We start from the raw sequence: 27782 nt of genomic DNA, 5'->3' as shown, positions 1-27782 counted from the left end.
GTGTTAAGTGTCTACTACAAAACTCAATCATGATATAATAGTATGTTGTTGGATTGGAAATCAAAGTGGTTTGGTCCCTGTTGTAGTTTCCAATTATGTTAGCCTCTAACATTTGATATGGCTGTTTAATTTCCAAACCAAGGAATATATTTTCATCATGTAATGACAGATAGCTACTGAAAAGATCTGTCTTAGCATATTTGAAACATCTTGTCAACAGCATTTGGCAAGGAATAGAAGTCCCCCATCAAATAGGTTTCTCAGTGCTGGAAATATGTCTTGGTATATTTGAAACATCTTGGCTACAGAAGCTGTGATGGCCGAGAGTTTAAGGCGTTGGAATTGAAATCCAATGGGGTTTCCCCGCGCAGGTTCAAATCCTGCTCACAGCGATCATAGAGGCTACATGCTTTCTATAACTCTTAAGTGGTATTAAGGCTCTATTACAAAATCCAGCCATGGTTTGAGACTAGAGACTTGTGACCAACTTGCATCTTTCAGATGCTGAGATAACTGAATATGAAGATGTTTGATTGGAAATCAAAGTGGTTTGGTCACTATTGTAGGTTCTTATTATGACACCCTCTATCATCTCGTGTGGCTGTTTAAATACACAACCAAGGAATAGAAATGCCCCATCAAATAGATTTCTCAGTGCTGGAAATATGTCTTGGCATATTTGAAACATCTTGGCTACCGAAGCTGTGATGGCCGAGAGGTTAAGGCGTTGGACTTGAAATCCAATGGGGTCTCCCCGCGCAGGTTCAAGTCCTGCTCACAGCGATGAGTGCTTCAAAGAAAGATGGTTTCTGAGAGTGTTTTTGAAGCTCAGAGTGGCAGTGCCTGACTCCGCCTAACTCCCAGGTAATCCAAAAATTGACGCCATAATACTTAGTACTTAAACCAAGGTCTCCTACTGTAGAGGTCCCCAACCTCCAGGGTGTGGACCGGTACAGGGCCGTGACATATTAATTACCGGGCTCCACGGAAAGGACGATTTATTTAGTTTATTAGTTTTTATAATCTATATATTTTACAGTTTTTATCTATTTGTCTACTGTCTTCCTGTATCTTTTACACAACGATGCGCTGGTTAAGCTAATAGTGAATTGTTATGGTCTCATAATAATAGCAAATTAATGTGAATGGATTTAGCACCTCTAGATGTAGAAAATCATAACTGTGCCTTCCTTTTGTAGCTGTGATGGCCGAGAGTTTAAGGCGTTGGAATTGAAATCCAATGGGGTTTCCCCGCGCAGGTTCAAATCCTGCTCACAGCGATCATAGAGGCTACATGCTTTCTATAACTCTTAAGTGGTATTAAGGCTCTATTACAAAATCCAGCCATGGTTTGAGACTAGAGACTTGTGACCAACTTGCATCTTTCAGATGCTGAGATAACTGAATATGAAGATGTTTGATTGGAAATCAAAGTGGTTTGGTCACTATTGTAGGTTCTTATTATGACACCCTCTATCATCTCGTGTGGCTGTTTAAATACACAACCAAGGAATAGAAATGCCCCATCAAATAGATTTCTCAGTGCTGGAAATATGTCTTGGCATATTTGAAACATCTTGGCTACAGAAGCTGTGATGGCCGAGAGGTTAAGGCGTTGGACTTGAAATCCAATGGGGTCTTCCCCGCGCAGGTTCAAGTCCTGCTCACAGCGATGAGTGCTTCAAAGAAAGATGGTTTCTGAGAGTGTTTTTGAAGCTCAGAGTGGCAGTGCCTGACTCCGCCTTACTCCCAGGTAATCCAAAAATTGACGCCATAATACTTAGTACTTAAACCAAGGTCTCCTACTGTAGAGGTCCCCAACCTCCAGGGTGTGGGCCGTGACATATTAATTACCGGGCTCCACGGAAAGGACGATTTATTTAGTTTATTAGTTTTTATAATCTATATATTTTACAGTTTTTATCTATTTGTCTACTGTCTTCCTGTATCTTTTACACAACAATGCGCTGGTTAAGCTAATAGTGAATTGTTATGGTCTCGTAATAATAGCAAATTAATGTGAATGGATTTAGCACCTCTAGATGTAGAAAATCATAACTGTGCCTTCCTTTTGTAGCTGTGATGGCCGAGAGGTTAAGGCGTTGGACTTGAAATCCAATGGGGTTTCCCCACGCAGGTTCAAACCCTGCTCACAGCGGTCATAGACGCTACATGCTTTCTATAACTCTAAGTGGTATTAAGGCTCTATTACAAAATCCAGCCATGGTTTGAGACTAGAGACTTGCAACTAACTTGCATCTTTCAGATGCTGAGATAACTGAATATGAAGATGTTTGATTGGAAATCAAAGTGGTTTGGTCACTGTTGTAGGTTCTTATTATGAGACCCTCTCTCATCTCGTGTGGCTGTTTAAGTACACAACCAAGGAATAGAAGTCCCCCATCAAATAGATTTCTCAGTGCTGGAAATATGTATTGGCATATTTGAAACATCTTGGCTACAGAAGCTGTGATGGCCGAGAGGTTAAGGCGTTGGACTTGAAATCCAATGGGGTCTCCCCGCGCAGGTTCAAGTCCTGCTCACAGCGATGAGTGCTTCAAAGAAAGATGGTTTCTGAAGGTGTTTTTGAAGCTCAGAGTGGCAGTGCCTGACTCCGCCTAACTCCCAGGTAATCCAAAAATAGATGTACTTAAACCAAGTTCTCCTACTGTAGAGGTCCACAACCCCCAGGGTGTGGACCGGTACAGGGCCATGACATATGAATTACCAGGCTGCATGGAAAGGATGAATTTTTTACATTGTTAGTTATTTATAATCTATATATTTTACAGTTTTTATCTATTTGTCTGCTGTCCTCCTGCATCTTTTACACAACAATGTGCTGGTTAAGCTAATAGTGAATTGTTATGGTCTCGTAATAATAGGTTAAGGCGTTGAACTTGAAATGCAATGGGGTTTCCCCGCGCGGGTTCAAACCCTGCTCACAGCGATCAAAGATACACAGTTCACAGAGGACCCTTTCTGTAACTCCAGGTGGTGTTAAGTGTCTACTACAAAACTCAATCATGATATAATAGTATGTTGTTGGATTGGAAATCAAAGTGGTTTGGTCCCTGTTGTAGTTTCCAATTATGTTAGCCTCCATCCTTTGGTATGGCTGTTTAATTTCCCAACCAAGGAATATATTTTCATCATGTAATGACAGATAGCTACTGAAAAGATCTGTCTTGGCATATTTGAAACATCTTGCCAACAGCAGCTGTGATGGCCGAGAGGTTAAGGCGTTGGACTTGAAATCCAATGGGGTTTCCCCGCGCAGGTTCAAACCCTGCTCACAGCGATATAACACTTTAACAACTATACAGATTTTTTCTTCAGTGTGCTTCAAAGAAAGAGCCGAATGAAGATTTCTGAAAGTGGTTTTGAAGCTCAGAGTGGCAATGCCTGACTCCCCCTAACTCCCATGTAATCATAAAATAGACACCATAATACTTAAGCCAAGGTCTCCTACTTGACAGATACAGGGCCGCACTGAAAGGTCGAATTATTTACTTTATAAGCTTTTAAATATATACATTTTACATTTTCTATCTATTTGTCTGTTTAATTCCAGTATCTTTTACACAACAATGCGTTGGTTAAGCTAATAGTTAATTGTTATGGTTTTGTAATAATAGCAAATTATTGTGATTTGCTTTAACACCTCTAGATGTAGAAAATCATAACTGTGCTCTTTTTGTAGCTGTGATGGCCGAGAGGTTAAGGCGTTGGCCTTGAAATCCAATGGGGTTTCCCCACGCAGGTTCGAACCCTGCTCACAGCGATGACTGTGCACAATGTATTTGTTTTCTAACAGAAGAAGTTCTAAAAACAAAACTGTTACACTGTGGTAAGACTCTTCAATTTCTGTCACATGTCTACTTTTTTTCAAACAATCAGACCTGATCAAACCTGAAATTTCCGAAACATTAAAGTAACAACAGCAAAGTGTGAAAAGAAGGAACACATAGATACAGAATACAGAAAAGTACTAAAAATAGATTATTATAATTATCAAGTGGCAGCTGTGATGGCCGAGTGGTTATAGCACAATGTCAGACTTTATATATGTATAACTATATATGTATAACTATATAGTTATACAGATCACCCACAGGTTTCTGAAGAATAGTTTTGGAGCTCAGAGTGTGCTGCTCCACCGTTGCCATCTCTGCAGTACCTGACTCCACCTAACTAATCTAAAAAAGGGCAGGGGAGGAGACTAATACTGTGCCTATTATGGTTTCTTTGAAGCAGGCTGTGGATACTGGTCTGGAGGTTTTAACCTATATCAGTGTTAAAGTATCACATCGCTGTGAGCAGGGTTTGAACCTGCGCGGGGAGACCGCATAGGATTTCAAGTCCAACGCCTTAACCACTCGGCCATCACAGCTCACATCGACCAAATCCATATCTTTCTGATTTCTAGAAATCTTTCATGGTATGTTTTTCATCACGTAACAATGGATATCTACTGAAATCCTAAAAATCATAGAATTATAGTTCAGTGGTTTGATAGGAACAGCAGCCAACAAATAAGCCTACCATAGACTTTCTGACTTCATTTAAGTACATCTATACCAACACAAAGGAAATTACATCTAGTGGGGTTTCTTTGTCTAGGTTCAAATCATGTGTTGTTCTTTATGAGATATATCTGAAGTTGTTTACACTAAATTCCTCCTCCAGTGCAATAATGCTGGGTTTATATAAAAGGAAGCATACAGAAAAACTTATGCAATGCAACAGATTTTATATATACAGTCATCCTGCTAAAGGCTAAAGCTTATTTGCAGAATCCTGTCCCTGGTAAGGTTTTGAAATCTACGTTAAAACAGACAAACAAATGAGTTGATGAAACTGAATCAGGATAAAAAACTCCACGACAAATTAAATATGTTTGAATGTATCACACTAACGCTTTGACAAAGCTATTTTGAGATTTTTCACAAATCATGAAATCATGAAAACTGAGCCTCCACTGACTTTAATGTAAACGCTGTGCAGATCTGAGTTACATATCTGGCAACCTGTAAAAGTTTGTGCTTAAATGTTGAAAACATTCAACTTAACTTTTTCAGCTTTAACTATGTTATGTGCCTCTTTCTTCCCAAAAGTTTCTGGCATAACATAATCTCCACTGAAGCCTGAAGTGCACATTAACAATTTTACCTCAAGCAACTTTGCCTTGTGTTTTTTTTTTTTTGTCCCACAGTTATTTGTGTTAAAACTAATATAACACTGAAGACTAGTAGTTACAGAGAGATGAAGATTTCATGATCTTCTATTTCTTAGGATTTGTTTTTATTGTTCTTTCTGGCTTCCTGAGAGAACGTGATGACCAAAGACTGCCACACATTGAATGTAGGATTGGATTTTCTAAAAAAAATCCTCCTTAAAATCCTGTTGATGTTCATTTTGGAGTCAAGGAAAAGTCTGCGTGGTGGAGCTGACCTAATTCCTTGCTGCAAGAAGATGTGCTAAAGTAAAAAAGTTGAATAAATCAACTGTTTCTCAGCTCACAAAGGATCTGAAGAAAATGTGGTCTTTAGTTTCCTAACTCAACATAATAAAGCAAAACCTTCCCTCTGATTCTTTTAATCTTTCGTCTCTGAGAAAATGTGCTCTGATAACGCTGCACTTGGAGCTTTGATCAGCTCTCTGTAGGTGAGTGGGTGGGGTGAGAGAGCAAACCGCTGACGGCACATTCAAGTTAGATGATGAACACGTAAACATATGCACATAATGGGTACTGTTCACACCCTTACACACACACACACACACACACACACACACATACACACACACACACACACACACACATACTCAAAGTTACAGAAAAAAAATAGTGATTAAGACCCCAAAGTGAATGAAAATAACAACACAGCATGCTTATGATTCACAGGGTTGGGGATAAAACTTGCATCTCTGCCACTAGGAGACACCAAAGTCAGAAAGTTTTCAAATCCTGCAGCAGCTTTAACCGTCATCTTATTAACCCAAGTAGTTTTATTTGCTTAAACTTAAAGATGCATTAATTGATTGCCTATTTACACATCCAGCAGACACAGAGCAAGGGGTTTATTTAAAGCTCAATATTTTCCTCTTCTGTGTTTTATTTGAAATGATGATCCATAAAAAGATATAAAAACCATCTTAATGTAGTTTTACATCTCCTCTCTCAGGCTTCTCTCTGGAGTTCTAGTAACAACAGGTCTGTCAGCAAAGGAAGCTCTGAGCCTCTCTTCTAATTGACTGACTGTTTTCTGAGTGATCCAATATAAATCTAGCAAATTTCAGGTAAACACTCAGAGAAACCAAATCCTGCAAGGTTGGATGGTGGGTCTGGGTGGGCGGGGCGGGGCGGGGCTGAGAGTATTGACTGCTTTGTTGTCATCACAAAGGCTCTGTTCCTACCTGGTATTAAGAGCGGGTGATCCGATCACAAGTAGTCAGCTCTAAGTTCAGGTGTGAACCCACCCAAGATGCATTGAGGATGCATCTGAGATCGGATCACTCAGACCACATTCAGTGATTTGGTCGACATGTGGCCACATTCTTTTAGCAGTGTGAACGCAAATGTGTCCTGAGCCACACTGAAGGACCAGCTACTCTACTGACGTTCTCTGACACAGTCTGATTAGTCCCAACACAGCTTCATAATGAACGGAAAATGTTTTACTATTTCGAATGGATCAAACCTTATTTCACTGTAAGAGCCGTGCGCAGCGCATTCATTTCCTCAACCCTCCATGCTCCGCTTGCTCTCTGTCTCGCTCTCTCTCTCTCACTCACACACACACAACACACAGAAGCCCATTGACAACGGACCCGTCTGTCGATTGGCTGAAAACAACAACGCATACGTGTTTATTTGCATATAAAGTGGGGAAGTGAGATCTGATCACAAGTGGTCAATCGAGACGCATGTGGAGCGGCATTTTAAAGTCAGGTGTGAACTGACGAACTGAGAGCTGACCACTTGTGATCGGATCACTGATGACGCATGTTAATACCGGGTCTGAACAGGGCCAAAGTTCCAGAAGTCCTGACGGCTGGTTTTAAGGCTCAGTTTCTGAATACAGGCTGTGTGCATTTCTCTGTGGACCGAGGCTTTGATACTTTCACAGTATTAATATAGAACCTAGACCTGATCTATAATCAAACAACACACGGACATCTACCTTTAGACTGTATGGGACCTTTAAGTATTAGAGTTTGGAGGGCCCACTCTAATCACCAGGGTCATTAGTTTGAAACAGACCCTTGACACAAACATGGAAATGGAGTTAGAGTGGGGAGGGGCTGGATTGGAATTGGGCCATAGTGTACACAAAATAATAATAAGAAGTTATACCAGGTAACTGTCTGTGTAAATAGGCTGCTTACACCCACTATAACAACTTCATTAGGTGATAACATGTCAAAAATAATGAATGCAGCTTTAAAAGATTCCACATGCACATTAATTCCTTGGCTCCAAATCTTCCTTCCTTTTTTGTGAGTTTATTTTTCGGTGATTTGTTTTGTGTTCATAATAAACTGATGTGACAGACTACATTTAAGTTTCCATTCATTGTGCTCTGGCTGTTAAGAGGGATTTAGAAGCATTTAAAATCAAGTTTCTTTAATTAACCAGGTGTTAGTAAAAAGAAAACAGTAGAATCTGAATTAAGTCAGTAACTAGGCTTAAAACTTACACTGATAGTTATAGTCTGTGTGTGCAGAAATCATCAGTTAATCATGAGCCGGCAACTGGGTGATTAGAAAACTGCATTCAAGCACATTTGCAAGTATATGCTCCATTTACATACTTTGATTCATTTATTGTCTTTTTCTGTAATTGTTGCACCTGAGTGTTTGTTATTTCACCACAGATCTATGTCAAACATCATTTTCTTTCCTGCGTGGAGAGAACAGACTACAAAGCCTTTCTCAGTCTAAGCCTAAATTTAGTTCAGTGCATCAGCTCATCAAATCACACTCAAGCAACAAAGCCAGCCAAAGCTAAACGTCTGCTTTCAAATCAACAGGCTGATGATCGTTATTTGGAAATGAGTGATGAAATTATTGCCTGAAACATATGGTAATGTGCAATGAAACTGCAACGAGAGATAATAAGGATGACAGCAATAATCTATGGCAGGCTGTTGACTGCTGAAAATGGCCTTGTTTCAACTTTTAATGCCCTCGCCTGCTGCTTTACTGTCACTTTATCAGTTTGAAAGATTGGGTTTCATTTGTCTCTGACTGTGGACTCTATCTGTTGTTATTGTTACCTCCACTGAGGAGGTTCTGTTTTCACCTGTGTCAGTTTATTTATCAACAGGATTATGCAAAAAGTACCCAGCCGATTTACGCCTAGCTTGGTGGCAGGATGGCGCACGGGCCAGGGAACAACCCATTCAATTTTGGCGCAGATCTGGATCATTTACTAAGAAGTTGAATTTTTTTCTCTGAAGTCTGGTGCGTGTTGTTTGACGTTCTGGGTAAAGCTATATTAGCCTGCCACTTGTGACAAGAAGAACTGAGATACTGTATGTATTTATCTAAAAGTGGCAATACTAGTATGTCACAAGACTTGTCACAGTGCCCTGAGCTGAATGCTAGCTTTAGCATTCTATCATGCTCACAATGAATAACTTTAAGAAGATGCATCTCATAGTTGGTGAAACATTTCACCTGGCCCATCCCCCATCCCTCCACCAACCATCCACAGAGCCATGTCACCAGTGTAGCTAATAATATTCTCACCCAAAAAATGTATGAATTAAAACATGTAGATTTTACTTTTGCTAGAAATTAAACACCAAAATGAGTGTTTGCTGATGTGAGAACCAGGCCCTTGTCATGTAATGTAATGTAGAGTCCCTTGCTGTGTGTGTGACCATACTCATATGGGTTTGTTTAGTACTTGGATCTCTCACTGTGATCACGCAGGCCAAAACAAATGTAATAAAAGGACCATTAAATAGAATTTAGTGCCATTTTCCCCAAAACATCTCAGACTAACCCAGACATAAAAAAAGACCCTTAATGTCCAAACAGATTATCGTGGTCGTCTGTCCATTCTGTATCTTTAGAAAAGCAGCTGTTTAAACAACTTTTAGAAAAAGTCAGAATTTTCTTTCCTGCGTGGAGAGAACAGAACAGGACTCTAGTTTAACTCACTGTATCCATGCCAACATACTTCCTGTTTACATCTCACAAAGCATTATGGGAACTGTTATTAAACTCAGAGCATCCTCCAAGTATAAAATCCAGCAATTAGGTTAGCTATCCAACCAATCAGAGAGCTTGTCACATCCCATGGCCAAATTGTTGAGCCTGGTTTCACCAGCACTGGCTCAGAGTTTCACAGAAAGGCTAACTGACTAAGCTAATCAATTAGCTAATAGGAAAAGGAAAAGCAGCTGGAAAAAGGAAATAAGAATTGAGGAAGAAATCCGGGAATGTATTCCCATTTTTGAAATGTCTTTTCAAATTCTATTATTTATTCATGAATTAATAAATGTATCTATAAATGGTTTATTTAATGAGAGTTTTATGCAGTTTTTGTAAATCAATTTTTAAATCTGAAGTGTTTAATGATGGATTAATCGTTCATTTATAAAGAAATTTTTACAATTCCTATTTTTAATGCCTGTTAAAATATGAAATTAAGGAAATGCTTGATTACTTTTCCTGTGACATCCCTGGTCCTCCATAATATTCAGCCCCAGTGTGGATTGAAGCTCAAACCTTGTCCGTGTTAGCAGCAGTTCCCCTCACACTGAGCTTCAGAAGAAATGGGACCCCTAACCCGTGCAGAGTTAGTACCACACTTTACCCGCTGAGCATCGCTGCAATTAAGTTAAATGGGCACACAAACCATATTGCTAATGTTTTCATGAAGCCAGAGCCCCAGAGAAGTGTGGAGATTGCCGAATCCATCAGTGAAATTGCACACTGACATGCCCCACTAAGTTTGACTGCACGATGGAGCTCACTTATCCAAAATGCATCCAATATACAGATATGTCCAAACGCGTGACACGTCATCAGAAAACTACTGACAGACTCATCACAGACAGCAGCTGTCTGTTCCATGCTGCAGAATCATAATCCTCGCTAAAAGCAGGACAATCAAATCATTTCTCTGAATAGACTTTACAGCCAACAAATGACAGTTTGTTAATTTGACTGGAAAGCCAGCAGAAGGGGATTTTATAGCAAAATGGTCATTTATTTTTACTGAAAAACCCACAAACAACTTCATCCTTTCATCTGTGCACAGAGGGAAAAAAATCCTTATTAACAGCATAATTTCATTATGTACTCAATAGACTGTCCAATAATTCCTTAGAGGGAGAGAGAATTTGAGTTTTCTGTAACAAAGGAACTAAGATAAGGTTTCTCACTATTTAGATCTAGAAAGTTCTTGATTTGGATTTGTTTCTATTTCAACCTCAGTCAGCGTTTTCCAAGTGAGCAGCAGTATTTCTACAACTTTTTTTCAATATATATTAAGACCTACTTCACACTGAAACATAGTCATTGAAATGTTGTTGTATTTAACATAGACAACTAGAAAACTTTCAATTTTCAACCAAATTTAACCCCATTTTACATTGCTGCGTAACTTAGCGTTCTGCTACCTCAGTCATTTTCTCGTATAAAGCTTCCGACTCAGGTTGAGTTATTTTCCAGTGTAAATTATTAAGAATTTTCTTTCTGTCTCGGACTGCGCAAATTATCTGTATCCATGCATGTTATATTTTGCAATATCCAGAGAGGCGATGCAAAGAGAAATGATCAAATCAATGCTCATGCACTTTTACTCATATTTGACCTTTACTTTGCTTAACTTTACTTTCATCATAACCAATATCATTCTACTGCTGAACCTTTTCCCTTGATTATTGAACCCTTTTGGCAAATTTTGGGAAATACCTACTTATTTTCACATCTTTTCCAAGCCTTAGATGAGAAGATCAATAACAAACTCTAGCTTAGCCAAGCCTAGTTTAGCACAAAGACTGCGAGCAGGGGGGCGGGAGAATAATAATAATCTGTACACAAACAGAAAAACTGGAGTCATGACTAGTTTCTTGATCAGGTTAGACGTTTTCCCCATGTTTCCAGTATTTATGCTAAGCTAGGCAATTCACCATCCAGCTCCAGTTGTGTATTTAACGCACAGACATGAGAATAACAGCAATTTTCGCATCTCCTCTCAGAGGTTGATCGGCAAAGGGATTATTTAAGTATATTTTCCAAAATATTGAACTGTTCCTTTAAGGTAACTGTTGCTGGAGGGTTGCATAAAGGAAATGATCTCACACTAATGGAGGATCTCTAAGGCCCAATACGAGATGAAATAATTAAATTAAATTGAATATCTTAATGTAACTTGACAGAAAAAACTCAAACGCGTCTTTTTTTCTCGTTATTTCTGCACAAATAATTGAATAATTGCTTTCATGCAGGTGGAGTTAAAACTCAACCTCCCAAAGCAAAAGAAAAACTTGAACATTGTTGTTTTACTGTTGGATAAATAGGGAGTATACAGCACTCACACAGAACTGCATTGTAAACATGTCGCCTTCTGTTTCTAAAATGACAGCTGGTGTGAAAGTAGCGCTCGTCGCCAGATACAGTGGGAGCATTAGCTAAGTGCATCCTCGCCCTAAAATAGTGGGATTTAAGGAGCGATGTGGAGTAATGATTTTCTGGGAGCATTTATTTTTGTTCAGAGAGGATACGCTCTTACTCCGGCGTTGATGCACAAAAAAAAAAAAAAAAAGGCCAATGGGTCATTAATGAAAGTAGAATAGGCTTAGCGCACTTTGAATAACCATTGGACTTAATATAAAAGCCATCACAGAGTAATCTGCCGCATTTACTCAGGATTAGCATGTGGAGAACAATGCCAGTTTAATCCTAAAATGCTGACCTGTTGCCCAGACGACTGTAATTATGATTGCCAGCGGTCGCATCATTACATTTATGCACATAAGTAATACAGAGTAAATAGAGAGGGACGCGTACTGTGTTTTCAGACTTTTGTTCCACCACTTGAGCCTCTGATCTACTCGTGTTGCTTTGTCTGAACACAGTGTGTGAAATATGAGCCCATACAAATCTACACGGACATTATTGTGACTTTCCTCCAGAAGCATCAACCAGGGGCTTTGAGGATAAGACCAACATTTATCTCTGGGTGCAAGGAAGATTCCTTTATGGTTGCTTTCGCTTCATATGAATACCTGAGTTAAATATATTTTAATTCTGTTACCTTAGTTTTATGTTATTATAGTATAGTAGTCACTGCTTGTTGAATATTACAATTGCACTACTGCTGCCTGAGGTTTCTCCCATTGTTATCCATTGCAGCAGCAGGAATCTGCAGTGTCAGCCACTTTGGTACAGACTGAAATATCTGACATTTAAGGACATTTGTGTTTATGTCGTGTAATAACTCTGGTTATTTTAACTAAACCTTCTGACCATAATCAGGTCAATACTACAGTTTGTCCAGTAGTTGCTTTATCATTAAATACCTGCCAAACAAATGATAAAATTCATTAATACAAGGATTGAACGTGTCATATGAATTTATTTCTCCCAGTACTTATTTTAATACCTGGCATATCTGAAAATTATGGCAATACTAGATATCATTGACTGACATGGCATTGAAAACTGATCAGATAGCAGACACCAATGAGTCCAACAAAACCTAAACGACCATATTGGTTGTTTGTTCCTGTCCCTCTGATACGACTCATTGGAGCATTTCCTGAAGTAGCTGTAGATACGCCACAGATAAAAAGTTTACAATCACTGGTGAATACTGAATGACTAAACCTTTCGTGATGTGACAATGCTATGGTAAAGGTTTGTTTGGTTATAGACACAAAAACAATTTGGTTTAGAGAAAGAGCACGGTTTGGATTAAAACAATCAATCTGTTGTTAAGGTTAGAGGACGTTCGTCATCATGGTTACAATATAAATAAACAAGTGTATTAAAGTTACTATTAACACACTATAAAAATTACTTCAAGACGATTGCACTAATTTCTTTAAACTCATTTCCTGAACGCACTGAATAAATATTGTTAAGTTACTTTGAAAAGAATAATAAATCATGAGCCAAATCAATTTTTGTGATGTAATATAATGTAGTCGAAACTTAATGTCACAGCAAAACTAAGACTGTTTAAGAATATTATAGTTCCATTATTTAAAAAATGCCATAAAGTACAAAAAAGTCTCAGAGGATTATTTAATGTGAACCATCTTTAAAAAACAATATGATAAGAAAGTCACTGTAAACCCTCCACATTAACATGAGAATTGGTGTTGCATTCCCCACATAAACTTCACCAGACACGCCTGTTTTACTAACCTTTGCCTTTACACCTCCTCCTCCTCTTCCTCTTGGACTTTCCTTTCATATCGTGGTCTGACCTCTCCATGTTTCTGCTGCAGGTCCCATGCACCAGAGCCATTCAGGAGAAATGTTTTTTTATTATTATTATTTTAATTCTGTTAATATTTTTCCAGGAGTAGTTTGTCCTCTACTGCTTCTTCTCTTCTGTCTGTCTGAAACCAACGCTCAGGGAGGATTCAGAGTGCAGCTCTGCAGCGGGAAGCCCAGTACAGTGACTGACTTCTCCCCCTGCTGCCGGCTTTAGGAGGCAGGCGGCTGTTACGGCTGTGACATCATGAGGAGGGGAAGAGCTCTGGTTGAGGCTGTGATTCAGCATCACTGAGAGAAAGTCGCTGAGTTTTTGTGGCATCGGCCGGTAGTAACAGATTAACCACTGAATCATGCTGAGATGCTGGATTATTTAATTTTAAAGTGCTTTAATCATGTCTGGAGGTTACTGGTGGAGAAAGAGAGCAGCAAGTTTTAAAGTGAGACTCTGTCTTTAACAAAAAGTAAATTCTTTGGCATGAAAATCAAAAATTTGATTTCCATGAAACAAGACCAATGTACCAAACCTAGTATTATTATTTTTGTCTTGGCTGTTGAATCCTACCCAAGAGACCAGATGTACTTACAATTATTTCCAGACACATCCTAATTGCTTTCTTTCATTTATCAGCTCCTTTGATGAATTACATAATTCATCAGTACGGTCACTTGTTAGCTTGTTATCTCAATTTTGTCATCGTTTGCCATGGCAGACATTTTATGTTTGAGTTAATGTTTGGATTTTGTCACTTCCTGTTTTATTTTTTTAGTGGTTTCCTTGTGTCTCGATGTTTGTAATTCCTGTCTTTATCCTGTTTCCCTGTTCGGTGATTGTCTGCCCCGCCCTAACTGTCAAGTTTGTGGTTAAGCTAGGCCAAAATGCAGCCGAAAACACAAGGGAGTAGGTGGAAAGAAATTATTTTAATATCAGAAAAGTGACTACTTACAAAACACACAAGGAACATGAACAGGAACCAAAAGCACTAATAAATCACAGGGGATAACAACATCAGTCCGAAGACAATTGCAGAAGAACCGACTCAGACAAAGGGAAGCACAGAGACTATATAGACAGCTCCTCCAGTGGAACAGGAAGGAAAGTAATCGGGCAAGGGAAGGAGCCTGGGACCACAGGGGCAGAGCAGGAGAGCATCCACTGATGCTCAGGGGCAAATCGGGGCAACTCAGGGGGACCGCCCGAAGGCCTGTTCAGTGGGGCAACCCGGAGGTCGGGCAAACAGACGGAGAAGTTCTGGAGGCCGACGGTGAAGACTGGGTCTCTCGGGAGGTTGAGCAGAAGGATGGCGGCGAAGACGGGGTCTCTCTGGATGGCGACCAGGAGGACGGCGTCGCAGGCGGAGCCCCTCTAGAGGATGACCAGGAGTTGACTGGGTTGGTGACTGGGGAACAGGAACAGGCGTCGGCCGGACCGCAGACTGGACATGAGGTGCAGGTGTCAGCCAGACCACTGACTGGGAACCAGAATCTGGAGTCAGCTGGACCGCCGATAGGAAAACAGGAGCTGAAGTTAGCTGGGCTGCCAAACACGAGTAGCAGGTGTAATGTCGACCGGGACCCCCAACGCTGGAACTGGTGCTGCCTCAGCCAGGGCCCACGATGCAGCAACAGATGAGACGCTGCCCAGCACCACCAACTCAGGAACAAGGGAGATGTCAGCTGGGACCCCTGACACAACAGCTGATGCGAGAGCTAGTATGGTCGACTCAGGAAAGGACAGCAAAGGCTCTGGATAGCTAGGCAGCTGAAGACGATGTTCACCTTTTGGATAACTGACTAACTGCCTGTTGCTCTGAGCCATCCCTGTTGCTAGTCATTCAGTCAGTGCAAAGCTATCAACTACATTTTATCACACAACTGCTGTGGGTTCACATGTTTTCAGTCCTTTTACAACGTGACCATTTAGGAGCGCAGCAACAGCAGGCGTACCTGAACTTCATTGTCATGATAACAATAATTAACACGTGGTTAACCTTGTGGAACGGTGTGGTTAAGTTTAGGTACTTGGTTTGGTTTAGGGTTAGAGTTTGGGTAAAAATAAGCACTTCTTTAAAGTTCCCATAAAGGCAGATGTCCATGTGTTGTTTGATTATAGATCAGGTCTAGGTTCTATATTAATACTGTGAAAGTATCAAAGCCTCAGTCCACTGAGAAATGCACACAGCCTGTATTCAGAAACTGAGCCTTAAAACCAGCCGTCAGGACTTCTGGAACTTTGTGATGTCACAACAAAGCAGTCACTGCTCTCAGCCATGCCCCAAGCCCCGCCCACCTGGACCCACCATCCAGCCTTGCAGGATTTGGTTGCTCTGAGTATTTTTATTCCATCACTCATGTGGTGAATGTGTTATGAGCAAATGAGAAAAATTAATTCAGAAAAAATCATGGTATGGCTAATACTTGATCTTCTTGATATGTTTAATCCACAAAATAAATAAATAATCATCTACATTCAGCACCAACCACACATATATATGTGTACCATATTCTATGCCGTTCATAGGGCAGTTATAAATACTGCATCCATGCAGTGATTTGCTACTTTTACACACTTACAGATGTATTAGACATTAAAGCACTGAAATGTAGATTAGAAAGATGCTCCTGCTGAGATGTTTCTGCAGCAGCAGGACACAAACCAAGTTTCTCTCCATGCATCAACACTTTTATCTTCTTTGTCTCTTCTGCCTTCAGTCTGCAGGCTCTGAAACCAACACGACATTTACTGTGCCATAGTTGAATGAAAAAGCTTATGTTAGCTTTTTGTTGTAAATGTCTGAATGGATTGTTTTGCATTGTGACATGAATTTTCCAAGCCACAATAAAATCAAACTACAACACAGAAAACAACATGAGGCGGTGCAGGGGAGCTTTTTGATTTTTCAGATGCTAAAATGAAAAATAATTAACTGTTTGAACCTTTTACCATGTTTTTCATTTATGACATAAATACATCCATAAATACGAAAATACAAATGTTTATTCAAGTGAGTCATCAAATTAGGCCTAGGGTGGTGGCCTCATGGTTAAAGCCCTAACAGGTAACTTCTTTTTTTTTCCACAAGTGTTTTTGTCGAAAACATTATTTGAAGATACGGCAGCCATACCCATAATACATAAACATGTTTTCCTCATTTCTTTCCTTTTTTACCCACCCACTCAAAGCTGCAGCTGGGTGATTACTCCCCCACAAGATAATGATAATGTAAGAGAAATTGAATTAGAAGAAGAATAACGAAATAAACCATAAGATGCCATAACAGTTGAATAACACATGCTTGTCAGCCAGAACTCCACCCAGTAGTATTCAGCAGTTATAATCATATATAATTTTACATGTAATTTGTTTTAATACATTTACATATATAGATTAAATATATATAGTCAAAATATATGGTCGCAACATGTTATATAAAAATTCATCATATAGATATTTATAATATATGTAAATTTTACATCATATATATGTTATAAACATATATCTTCATATATCCAGAGGATGTATATGTATATGTGATAATAATATATCCCCTTATATGTGAAATATATAGCAACATTATTCTTGATATAAGGACATATATGTCATATATTACATTTCTGTATGTGAGTTATCAATGTCCCATCAGACATGAAATCCTCCAGGGAAGAAGAGGCAGAAGGTGGATTTGGACTCTTCCAGAGGTGAATACACCTTAAAAAGCCACAATCTCTCCCTTTTTTTTATGCATACGCAAATATAATATATGTAGGTTACATATATTGAATTTCCATATATAAGGGTTAGGGTTAGGGTTAGTTAGGTTAGGTTAGTTTTTTATTTCATATGTACAGATATGAAAAATATATATATGAAACCTATTAGAAATTGGAACAATTTCATGTATTGACATACAGTCTAGATCTAGTCTGTGTAAATATTTATGTATGTTTGCTTATATTGTAGACAGATGTTACATTAACATAACCATTTTGTGAAATTAGACATGTTTAAAATAATAAGAAATGTGCAAGAAATTTGCATAAATGAAGTAGATATATAATGTTGACAAATGTTAACACATCATTTTTACATAGAAAAAATATCCCATAAATGCATCACATAGATATTTTGAATATATGCACATATACAAATTTTACTATTGGCATTTCATATATGTTATGAACTTATATCTTCATATATCCAGATGATGGATATATGTGATAATAATATATCCCCTTATAGGTGACACATATGGCAACATCACTCTTCATATATAAGGACATGTGTGTCATATATTACATTTGTGTATGGGGAGAACAGATGAAGCCACACCCAAAAAATATCATTCAGGACAATATTTAGAAGTTTAGAAGAATTGTACTAAAACACAACCAAAAACTCTGTTATCTTTGGTCAAGTGGGTGTGATTTACTGTAGCAGGAGTTCACCTATCACATGTGTCATCTGCTTTTACAACCAGCTTGCTGAGTCAGCGTTTTGTCAATCAGACAAGCACATGAAGAGGTACAGTAAACTTCATTGCGAATTTCTTCCCAACACTCCACTAAAGTCTGATTCGAGCTCTACATCCCACCTGTGCCTCGTCAAAGTCTCAGAGGTCTATACAAGATCATAATATGTTTATATCTTATTAAGAGATTTGGGGGGGGGGTTTCCTCTAGCAAGGAATTGCCCCAGGGCCCTGTGACAGGTTAACCAGCCGAGCTTCTTGATGCCGTGATGAAAGAAACTCAGATAAAGTTAATCTAAGTAAAAGCCAAAGAGAGATTTAATTGACCAGAAAGTATGAAGTCACTTAAGGAAAACAACAAATCCTGACAGTGTTATTGCTCTTTCTACACGTTGCCTGTGGAGGTCACAATATTGTCTTTATTTCTTTTTGACTAAATCAGTCTCTAACTGCGGGGATCCATCACAGCAGACTTAAGATGTGTCGACAAAATTTCTTTAAAACCCTCAGAACTTGCTTTTAAATCCAGGAGAGATCCTAAAGTTTCCGAAGAAACCAAATATTTCAGGCTTAAATTTGGGGGAAATGTGTCTAAAATGATGAAGATGACATGTAGAATATTTGATGAAATAATAAAAAACGTGAAGTCTTGGGTTTGAATATTTCACTCAGCATAAGCATCATATACCGTTGCTTCAATGAAGAGCTGGGACAAGTTTATACAGATTAAATAATGTATGTGATTCTGTGGGATAAGATGATTTTAACAACCTTAAAGCTACTTCGTGGGAAAAAGACGAGAGAAAACGGATTTTATGTGATGAGAACATCAATAATAAACCACAGAATACAACAAAGAAACAAGAGAAGGATTTTTAAAAAACTTTTTTTTAACAGACATTTTTATACCAGACCTTCTGCTCTAATTTGAACTATTCACCGTTTTGCATCATAATGCCCGCTTTGCATAATCTTCCCCACTTCTTCCCACTTCACCTTTACTTCCAATTAACAGCAGCTGTTTAATCCCTGCCAATCACCTTCTTCAAACTGATCATCTGAGTGCATTACATCTAAGCTAAAATTCTAATCGTACCCTCTGCTTTGCTTCCCGACATCATTTTATTGTCGCTATCATCACATTTCATCACTTCACTCCTCATCTTTGGCCTTTGGTGGGTTTCTGTCCTCTTGGTTTGCAGGTTTCCGGTGCCTGACTCTCTCTTCAGAGGATTAGCGAGATGATGTACCTCTTTGTTTATCTCCACGGCTGCGCTGAAGGTTGTGTGCTGTGGGGATTGTGTCAAGCCTCTGGGATTCACATTTCTTGTAGTATTTCACCTCACTGACGCCCGAAAGCTGTTGCTTTCTTGTATGATTATCCACACTGTCTTACCACGTGCCCTCAATAATCGTGTGCTGTAAGTAAATCCGAGCACAGCAGAGGGAAAGGAGGAATGAAGTGAAGGCAACTGTAACTCTCCCTCATTTATCTGACTTTCCTTTGGAGGATTATTCTAATCTGTAGCCGGAGAAGTGTCAGGGATTTGGCTTAAAATCAGGTACATGCAAGTACAGGAGTGCAGCATTTGTAAAGTGACTAAATGAAAATAAAGGTACACTTGAAACTGGGAGGCCGGAATTTCCCGGTTCCCAGTCGGAAATCTTCAACTGGAACGCTCACTGAAGCCAGATTTCTGACTCACTCACGCCAACCTCAAAATCCAAGATGGCTGCTCTGCACATCAACAGGAATCTATTCTTTATTAGCACTTCTGCCTTTTTCTGTCTCATTAAATCATCAATCTCGCCCTACACACAGTACTGTTCAATCTATCTGTGGACATACTGCTGCGCTGTATGTATGTGCAAAATACTGCATAATGCATTATTATCAACTGGTATTGCTAACAATAACAACAACAAGCAAGCAACAACAATAACAAGCTTCTGACTTGGTGTAATGGAACGCGGTCAACTCATTCCCAGCTCCGACATCCGACTTCTTCAGTAAATGAATGCAGCGTTATCGCAATGTTGGCATAGGTCAGTCAGTCACTCTACCACTTGGGTCAAAGCCAGGTAAAGCATATATATATATATATATATATTTTTTTTTTTGTCAAGAGTTAGATGAAAAGAATGAAACCAGTCACTAACACTAAATATAGAGCCAGTTGGTGATTAGCTTAGCATAAGATATTTTTTATATGTATGTGAAACAGTAAGCATATTGCTTATTTAAGTTGTGGTTTAAGTCTGAGTTAAATGCTATTATCAGTTGTTTACTGTGTTTAACCAGGATCTGAGTAGAATTTTACAGGCAACACGATTGCATAAACAATCAATGGAAAGACATGATTTTGATGTGAATTTGCTCATGGCAGCACAACGTGAGTTAGAAATAATAACAATAATATTTATGGATCTATATCAGAAACCTACAGAGACCTCACTTCGCTTCCCGTCTGGACTCTCTTGTAGGACAAGCGACTGCAGCATTTTCTTATAGTTTTGTCATCACCATAAAACAACCTAATTTCTACATTCTCGTTTATGTACAGATTTAAGAAATTAGATATTATTACATATTATTGTGTAAATGTATCTTACCTTGTAAAATTCTTCCACGTAAGATCCCAGAGGCCGGTAACTAGTAGATGTCCTGCTTCATTAATAATGCCGAGAACATAATCTAGAATATTCTGAATCCGCCCCTGGCCAAAATAAAAAGACAACATTATTTGATTATTCCGTGTATTTTTTATTTATATGTCACAGCTTCATTAGAAGTTTATCTCTGCTCTAATTAGCTGCAGCATAAGCTTTACCCTTCAGGCTGTAAGACCAGAGGCATAGCAACGAATGTGGTTCCTACATTTTAATACCCCGGAAGCACTCGTTTTAAAAGAATGTTTCATTTTGTTTGTTTCAAATTGATCAACTTTTTCTGGAGTCTCAAGGCTCCAAGTAACTCAAGTGAAACAGAGAAAGGACAAAAACTCTGATAATTCAACTAAATTAAATGCTGATTTGCTAAAAAAAAAGAGCTAGAAACAACATTACAGAGAGTATACATGCTGCAGAGACGAACCTGCAGCTTTCTGATGTGTTCATCCATGTGATAGAAACAAGATATTATGGCAGCAAAAATGATAACATGTCTGACATCTCCTCCTGCTGTTTCCAAACATCAAAACTGTTAAGGTGAGATGAAGTAGATGTGGGACTTTAGCATCATGCAGACACAACAGAGAGGCTATTGCAGCGTCTGATGAAAAACAGATAGATTGTACTGTATTTCAGCCTGTGGCTAAGATCCCACAGGGCAGGGAGAATGAAGTGCTCCCCAAAAATGAGCTCGACAACCCAGCAAATAGGACACAGCAGCTTCCCTGTGTGCTCCTCAGGCCAAACATTATACTGTACATTAGATCCATCTCAGTGTTCCTGTGTAAAGAGCTGCTGCTGCAGCCCGTAGCTACGCTCTCTCCAGCGTCTTCAGTCAGGTTTGGTGGCAAGGACGACTTGGCTGCATGTACGGGAAAAATGACGACATATCTTTGTGTCATCTGGACATTTTGTCATATTACAGAATTTGCATATTCATGTTTCCCTCTCTTCTCTCTCTTCAATTCTTTTTTCTTCTTATCCCACGCTTCTTTTGCCTGATTTTATTTTATGTGTTTCCAACATGTTGTCCCTTGTTCGATTTATAATTTGTGGAGAGCATTGCATTTTTTTATGCATGTAATGTAGTATATAAATAATGTTTTATTATTAATTTATTTAATCTGCTTCAATATAGCATCTTAGCTAATGTTTTCCTGATGGAGTATGTTTTTGTAATGAGATAATCCTGCATGATGCAGGAGTAAAACACTTGTCCTCTATTTAAATTACTCATGCTTCAGTTATTGGTTGTGCATTCCAGCTAAAATATGTGGCTTTGGTCATTGGTAGGAAGCCGGTGAGGGATCATGTTCTTGTTGCTGCATTGTGAACTCCTACTGGATGGTGGATTAGGTCTGGGGCGGGTGGTAGCATGAACCTCACTTGCATTTTGTGTATTGTTTACCTGCTTTGCCCGATTATCTTTGTAAGAACTGTGGGTCAGAATGAGCTGTTTAATGACAGATGCCCACACAGTCTGACACAATTACAGGAATGGTTCTATGCTAGCAGATGAATATGTCATTCTGTTGGTTGTACAGACATTCATGTGAATGATTCTTAACGAGGATGCTTTTGATTCTTTTGAGCTGTGAAAAAACCACAGAAAACTGGTCACCTTAGTGTGTTGTGGGTGTTCGGTATCAACATATTTGTGACTTCTGAAAAAATGTAACTTAGCAAAATATCCTCGTTATCTTAAGAATAAGATGTAGGCTAATCTGGTCCCAATTTTGTTTCCTTCCTCAAGCCATGACCATTATTATAGTAACCATTGCAACGAAGGTAGGTACGCATCTTCCAGTACAGTCCGCTTAACCATATCATTGTAACCATGACAACCAAGGTCTGGTACACCTGCTGCTGTAGGGGTGGTTTTTCAGGAGACACTCCTATGGGTCATATCATAGGGTTGGAAAAAAACGACTTATATGGTTGTTCAGGTTGGAGGACTAGTTCTTACAATAACAGATAACAGTGCTGAACAATATCTTCTTTTTATGATAATGCGTATCATTAAAAACAGGAGCAACAGTTTGTAGTTTCTTTTCTAGCTTCTTTTTTCTTTCCACTTGATGTTCCTTCCTTCTTTCATTGCATCCTTGACACTTCCGTGACTAGACATTGAATAAATATACATAACTTCTTCCTTTCCTTCTCTCCCTCCCTCCCTACCTTTGCCTGTTGGCTTCCTCCCTTCCAGTCACCTACATTGTTACTGTATGTGTGTGTGTGTGTGTGTGTGTGTGTGTGTGTGTGTGTGTGGCTGTGTGTGTAAATGGGGTGCGTTAGTTTTATTGTTTTTGAGAGCGGCACCGTGAAGTCAGCCACCCTGGTCATGCTTGAGTGATGTGGCGGAGAGTTTCATTATGCTGTGAAATAACGATCATACCATGATTAAGGTGATTAGATTTCATGAATATTTGAAAGGCGAACCAAATTGCTGATTAAATATTTACTGGTGGTTTCCTTTCTGACAGACTGGGAGATCATATCACATTTCCCAAATGGCTTACTGTACTGTACTGGAGAGTCTTCATGTGTTAGCACTACACTCCAATATCATATAACTGTATGTTAATCAGGTGAACGACTGTCAATTTTAATGAAGTTTATTTTTAGTTATGCAGCTGCGAGGTGTGTGAATCATATCTGTGTGTTCAGACTTGACTGAGTTATGAGTCAGAGATAGAGTACGAATTGTGAAGCAGATTGTGGCGACTGGGTAAGTTTTTTAATTAATCTCTGTAGCTCAAAATTGTGCTCAAGTACAGAACTTAGTCACTTTCTACCACATAAAGTAACTAATTTACCATAGAATTTACTGAGGTTGTTATATTATTTGTTAAAAACCAGTTACCTGTTTGACTGTTTGTGTCATGTCAGTTAAGTTGCTGTGTTAAACTTAACAAGCACCTGAAAGCTGTGTTATGGGAAACACGAACCACTGGCGGCACCAAGTGGCAGCAAGAGGTAACTGTGGGGTTCACAGGCTTCAATATAATATATATATATATATATATATATATATATATATATATATATATATATATAGAGAGAGAGAGAGAGAGAGAGAGAGAGAGAGAGAGGGAGAGAGAGAGTCATGGATATATATATATACAGTATATATATATATATATATATATATATATATATATATACTGTGGTGGTCACACCTGCCGATTATGTTGGAAATCACCAAAAAATGACATAATACAACTATTTCTGGTATCACTGAACTACCAAACTAACTGCGTCTCCTTCCTCACCCTTCTTTTTCATTAGATAAGTTACACTCCATGTTACAAATGCCAGTTTCCATGGCCAGTGACAGGTACAGCTATAGGCCAAGTCATTATGTCTGAGAAGGAGCTCCACACCCTGCACTTATAATTTAATGAAGGACTTCATACAATTGAAATCAGAAGTTTACCTACACTTAGGTTGAAGTTATTGAAATTCATTTTTTAACCACTCAACACATTTCATATTATCAAACTACAGTTTTGGCAGTTTTGTAGGGGCATCTAGTTTGTGCATGACACAAGCATTTTTTCCAACAATTGTTTACTGACAGAATGTTTCACTTTTAATTCACTATACTACAATTCCAGTAGGTCAGAGGTTTACATACACTACGTTGACTATGCCTTGAAACTGCAAATGATGTCAGTTTAGAAGCTTCAGACATTTATTATCTAAAAGTCGAGGTGATCACTGTTTTAAATATGAAATAAGCTGGACTGTAAAAAGAAAGGTTAAACACACAGTATCAAAATCCTCCTCTTCCTGGAATAAAACAAAGCCTGATACCCCTCCCTCTTCTTCCTGCTCTCAAACACAGCCAGCTCCACTCTGTCCATATATTTCCTTGTTCCCTCCCCTTCAGATCTACAGTTTGAAGATGGGTGGAACCAACATGTGGTGAAGTGCAAGAGCTGACAGGCCCCGTTCACTGCAGAGGCACATGTTGTTTAGATCAGAGCTCAAACTACTTTCAGTTCTGAGGAAGTGAAACTCAGACAGTCGTTGACACAGAGAGGTGAAATGGCGCAGAAAGGAGTTCAGCTGGACGAGGAAACAATTTGCTGTTCAATCTGTCTGGATCTACTGAATGATCCAGCGACTATTCCCTGTGGACACAGCTACTGCATCAACTGTATTAAAACCCACTGGGATGAAGAGGATGAGAAGAAAATCTACAGCTGCCCTCAGTGTAGGCAGACCTTCACACCGAGGCCTGTTCTGGTGAAAAACACCATGTTTGCAGTTTTAGTGGAGGAGCTGAAGAAGACTGGACTCCAAGCTGCTCCTGCTGATCACTGCTATGCTGGACCTGAAGATGTGGCCTGTGATTTCTGCACTGGGAGAAAACTGAAAGCTGTCAAGTCCTGTTTGATGTGTCTGGTCTCTTACTGTGAGCAACACCTGCAGCCTCACTATGAAGCAGCTCCGTTAAAGAAACACAAGCTGGTGGAGCCCTCCAAGAAGCTCCAGGAGAACATCTGCTCTCATCATGATGAGGTGATGAAGATGTTCTGCCGCACTGATCAGCAGTGTATCTGTTATCTCTGCTCTGTGGATGAACATAAAGGCCACGACACAGTCTCAGCTGCAGCAGAAAGGACTGAGAGGCAGAGAGAGCTCCAGCTGAGTCGACAACAAATCCAGCAGAGAATCCAGGACAGAGAGAAAGATGTGAAGGTGCTTCAACAGGAGGTGGAGGCCATCAATGGCTCTGCTGATAAAGCAGTGGAGGACAGTGAGAAGATCTTCACTGAGCTGATCCGTCTCATGGAGAAAAGAAGCTCTGATGTGAAGCAGCAGATCAGATCCCAGCAGGAAACTGAAGTGAGTCGAGTCAAAGAGCTTCAGGAGAAGCTGGAGCAGGAGATCACTGAGCTGAAGAGGAAAGACGCTGAGCTGATGCAGCTCTCACACACAGAGGATCACAACCAGTTTCTACAAAATTACTTTTTGCTTACATGTCTCAGTGAAACTGTATACCTTCCCAAAATCCAGCCTTTTTTTCTGCAGCACTTCAATGGAGTGAAAAAGGCTGTTTCAAAGATTAAAGATAAACTACAGGGCATCCTGTGCGAGGAGTGGACAAACATCTCACGGACAGTGACTGAAGTGGATGTTTTACTGTCAAAAGAGCCCACGAAGAGAGCTGAATTTTTAACATACTCACGTCAAATCACACTGGATCCAAACACAGTAAACACACGTCTGTCATTATCTAAAGGGAACACAAAAATAACATCCCAAACAATAGAACAAAGTTATCCTACTCATCCAGACAGATGTACGGACAGGCATCAGGTCTTGAGTAAACAGAGTCTGATTGGACGTTGTTACTGGGAGGTGGAAAAAGGCATTGGGGGAGTTTCAGTAGTTGTTACATACAAAGACAATGACACTGTGAAGGAAAAATTTGGATGTAATGACAAATCTTGGGCCTTAGATTTTTTCAAATGTCGTTACGAATTCAGACATAACAATATCACAACTTCAGTCTCAGGTCCTCAGTCCTCCAGAGTAGGAGTGTACCTGGATCACAGTGCAGGTGTTCTGTCCTTCTACAGCGTCTCTGAAACCATGACTCTCCTCCACAGAGTCCAGACCACATTCACTCAGCCTCTCTATGCTGGTTTTCATCTCTATGGTCCCGTTGGAAACACTGTTGAGCTGTGTGGACTTGAGTAGACAAGAGTTACTTGTTTGTCAACATTTGTATTTCTCAGTGAAAGAGTGGTTGGCATTATGAAAACTTGTTTTTGTTATGCTGTTCTGCCCTTCACTGCTAATGCTAACTACACAGGTATTCTTAAATTGTTGCAACACAATTATTATAATTTTGAATCTAAAATATGAAGTATGCTCCAGTAAAGGCTTATTTAGGTTTGAGGTCAGTACTCGTGTAAATATACTTTCTACACATTAATGTTTATTGGTTATTGCTGATGATCATTAGTCCGGTGACAATATGGATTCCATTTAAATTTAATCTTCTGTCCTGCTCTTTATTTGTCAGATATTTGATGATATTGACTTCTCCACCAGAGGGTGCTCTTTACATATTCCTCCACCATATACTGCTTTTTTTTCTGTCAGTAAGTAGAGTAAACTGCATTGCCAAAACTATGTGGACACCCTTCTCCAGCATCTCTTGTGTTTTTTTAGTTTGGGGCTTATTCCCAGTTTGAGCCTCTTAGTTCTAACAAAAAGAAATCTTGATGCTGCAGCACATTGATACTCAGACAGTGGTGTTCTTCCAGCTTTGTAGCTAAACAGCTCGGAATGACATATATGGATGAAAAGGCATTTTCAGATGTCTACATACTCTTGTTCATGTTGTGTATATATGTATTAAACACTTTTCATAAAGATTAGATTTATTTATAAAATCTTTTGAGTTGCTGATGAATTTCTTTTACATATCTTTCTGACACTGTGAACTGTCAGAGATGCAAATATATTCACCTTATATCATCAACATCTTCTCATCTGCTACTGATGTAACAGATAAGATATCACATGTTTGTCTCTTATTAATTGACATTACTTTTGTTGTCCAATGTGATGAATTAATGAATGTATGTATATATTTATTTTACCGTGACTATTCCCTATGGACTTAGCGAAAGAGAAGATGAAGAGAACTTTATCACGTTTTTCTCTTATTGATTAATATTACTTTTGTCGGCCAATGTGATGAATTAATGAATTTATGCCTTTTCATTTATACACAGATTATGCATATGATGATAGTTCTTATTATCCTTTGTTTGAGTTGTACATTTGGATACATTTGGTACATTGGATGCTTTTCATGCTGTGTGAAATAAAAATATTCTCAGTAGAGTTTGATGTAGAAATCCAAAAATAGATCAATTATTGCAAAAAAGGAAGGAAATACTTAAAGTACTTCATCAAACAGACATAACTATATTTAAACATATAATTGCTACTACAACAGTGATTTCTCAATATTTCATCTATTGTATTTGATTCATTAAAACCAATAAAAACTTTAATGAAATTGCATTTAGGAGAACAGAGAAGCTGATTCTGAAAAAATGAAAAGACAACTAATAATGTCCTTACTAAACCCGGAGATCTCAAAAAGAGTTTATTATCTAAAAGTCGAGGTGATCACTGTTTTAAATAAGG

The 27782-nt window shown here is 38.9% G+C and overlaps 2 protein-coding genes and 9 non-coding genes across 11 annotated transcripts in view; 9 read left to right on the top strand and 2 right to left on the bottom strand.

Moving 5' to 3' along the window:
- Positions 1 to 13466, bottom strand: part of LOC130178511 (double-stranded RNA-specific editase B2-like) — a 45413-nt gene extending 31947 nt beyond the window's left edge. The window contains exon 1 of the mRNA XM_056390827.1: positions 13393 to 13466. Within this exon, the coding sequence (XP_056246802.1) occupies positions 13393 to 13462 (70 nt within the window). The 5' untranslated portion in view covers positions 13463 to 13466. The remainder of the gene's footprint in view (positions 1 to 13392) is intronic.
- Positions 311 to 392, top strand: trnas-uga (transfer RNA serine (anticodon UGA)). Its single transcript has one exon. It is a non-coding gene; the product is annotated as a tRNA-Ser (tRNA).
- Positions 702 to 783, top strand: trnas-uga (transfer RNA serine (anticodon UGA)). The gene has a single exon. It is a non-coding gene; the product is annotated as a tRNA-Ser (tRNA).
- trnas-uga (transfer RNA serine (anticodon UGA)) lies at positions 1199 to 1280 on the top strand. Its single transcript has one exon. It is a non-coding gene; the product is annotated as a tRNA-Ser (tRNA).
- Positions 1590 to 1672, top strand: trnas-uga (transfer RNA serine (anticodon UGA)). Its single transcript has one exon. It is a non-coding gene; the product is annotated as a tRNA-Ser (tRNA).
- Positions 2077 to 2158, top strand: trnas-uga (transfer RNA serine (anticodon UGA)). Its single transcript has one exon. It is a non-coding gene; the product is annotated as a tRNA-Ser (tRNA).
- trnas-uga (transfer RNA serine (anticodon UGA)) lies at positions 2467 to 2548 on the top strand. The gene has a single exon. It is a non-coding gene; the product is annotated as a tRNA-Ser (tRNA).
- On the top strand, positions 3220 to 3301 carry trnas-uga (transfer RNA serine (anticodon UGA)). The gene has a single exon. It is a non-coding gene; the product is annotated as a tRNA-Ser (tRNA).
- trnas-uga (transfer RNA serine (anticodon UGA)) lies at positions 3703 to 3784 on the top strand. The gene has a single exon. It is a non-coding gene; the product is annotated as a tRNA-Ser (tRNA).
- trnas-uga (transfer RNA serine (anticodon UGA)) lies at positions 4312 to 4393 on the bottom strand. Its single transcript has one exon. It is a non-coding gene; the product is annotated as a tRNA-Ser (tRNA).
- Positions 13467 to 24615: 11149 nt separating the features above from the next.
- On the top strand, positions 24616 to 27473 carry LOC130179511 (tripartite motif-containing protein 16-like). The gene has a single exon (XM_056392542.1). It carries the CDS (start codon positions 24654 to 24656, stop codon positions 26313 to 26315), a length of 1662 nt encoding a protein of 553 aa, XP_056248517.1. The 5' UTR covers positions 24616 to 24653; the 3' UTR covers positions 26316 to 27473.
- The last annotated feature ends 309 nt before the right edge of the window (positions 27474 to 27782 follow it).

This window comes from Seriola aureovittata, chromosome 12 (assembly GCF_021018895.1).
Source record: "Seriola aureovittata isolate HTS-2021-v1 ecotype China chromosome 12, ASM2101889v1, whole genome shotgun sequence".
NCBI lineage: Eukaryota > Metazoa > Chordata > Actinopteri > Carangiformes > Carangidae > Seriola > Seriola aureovittata.
The sequence above is the reverse complement of the archived record's forward strand: the minus strand, read 5'-3'. Positions and strand labels throughout refer to the sequence as shown.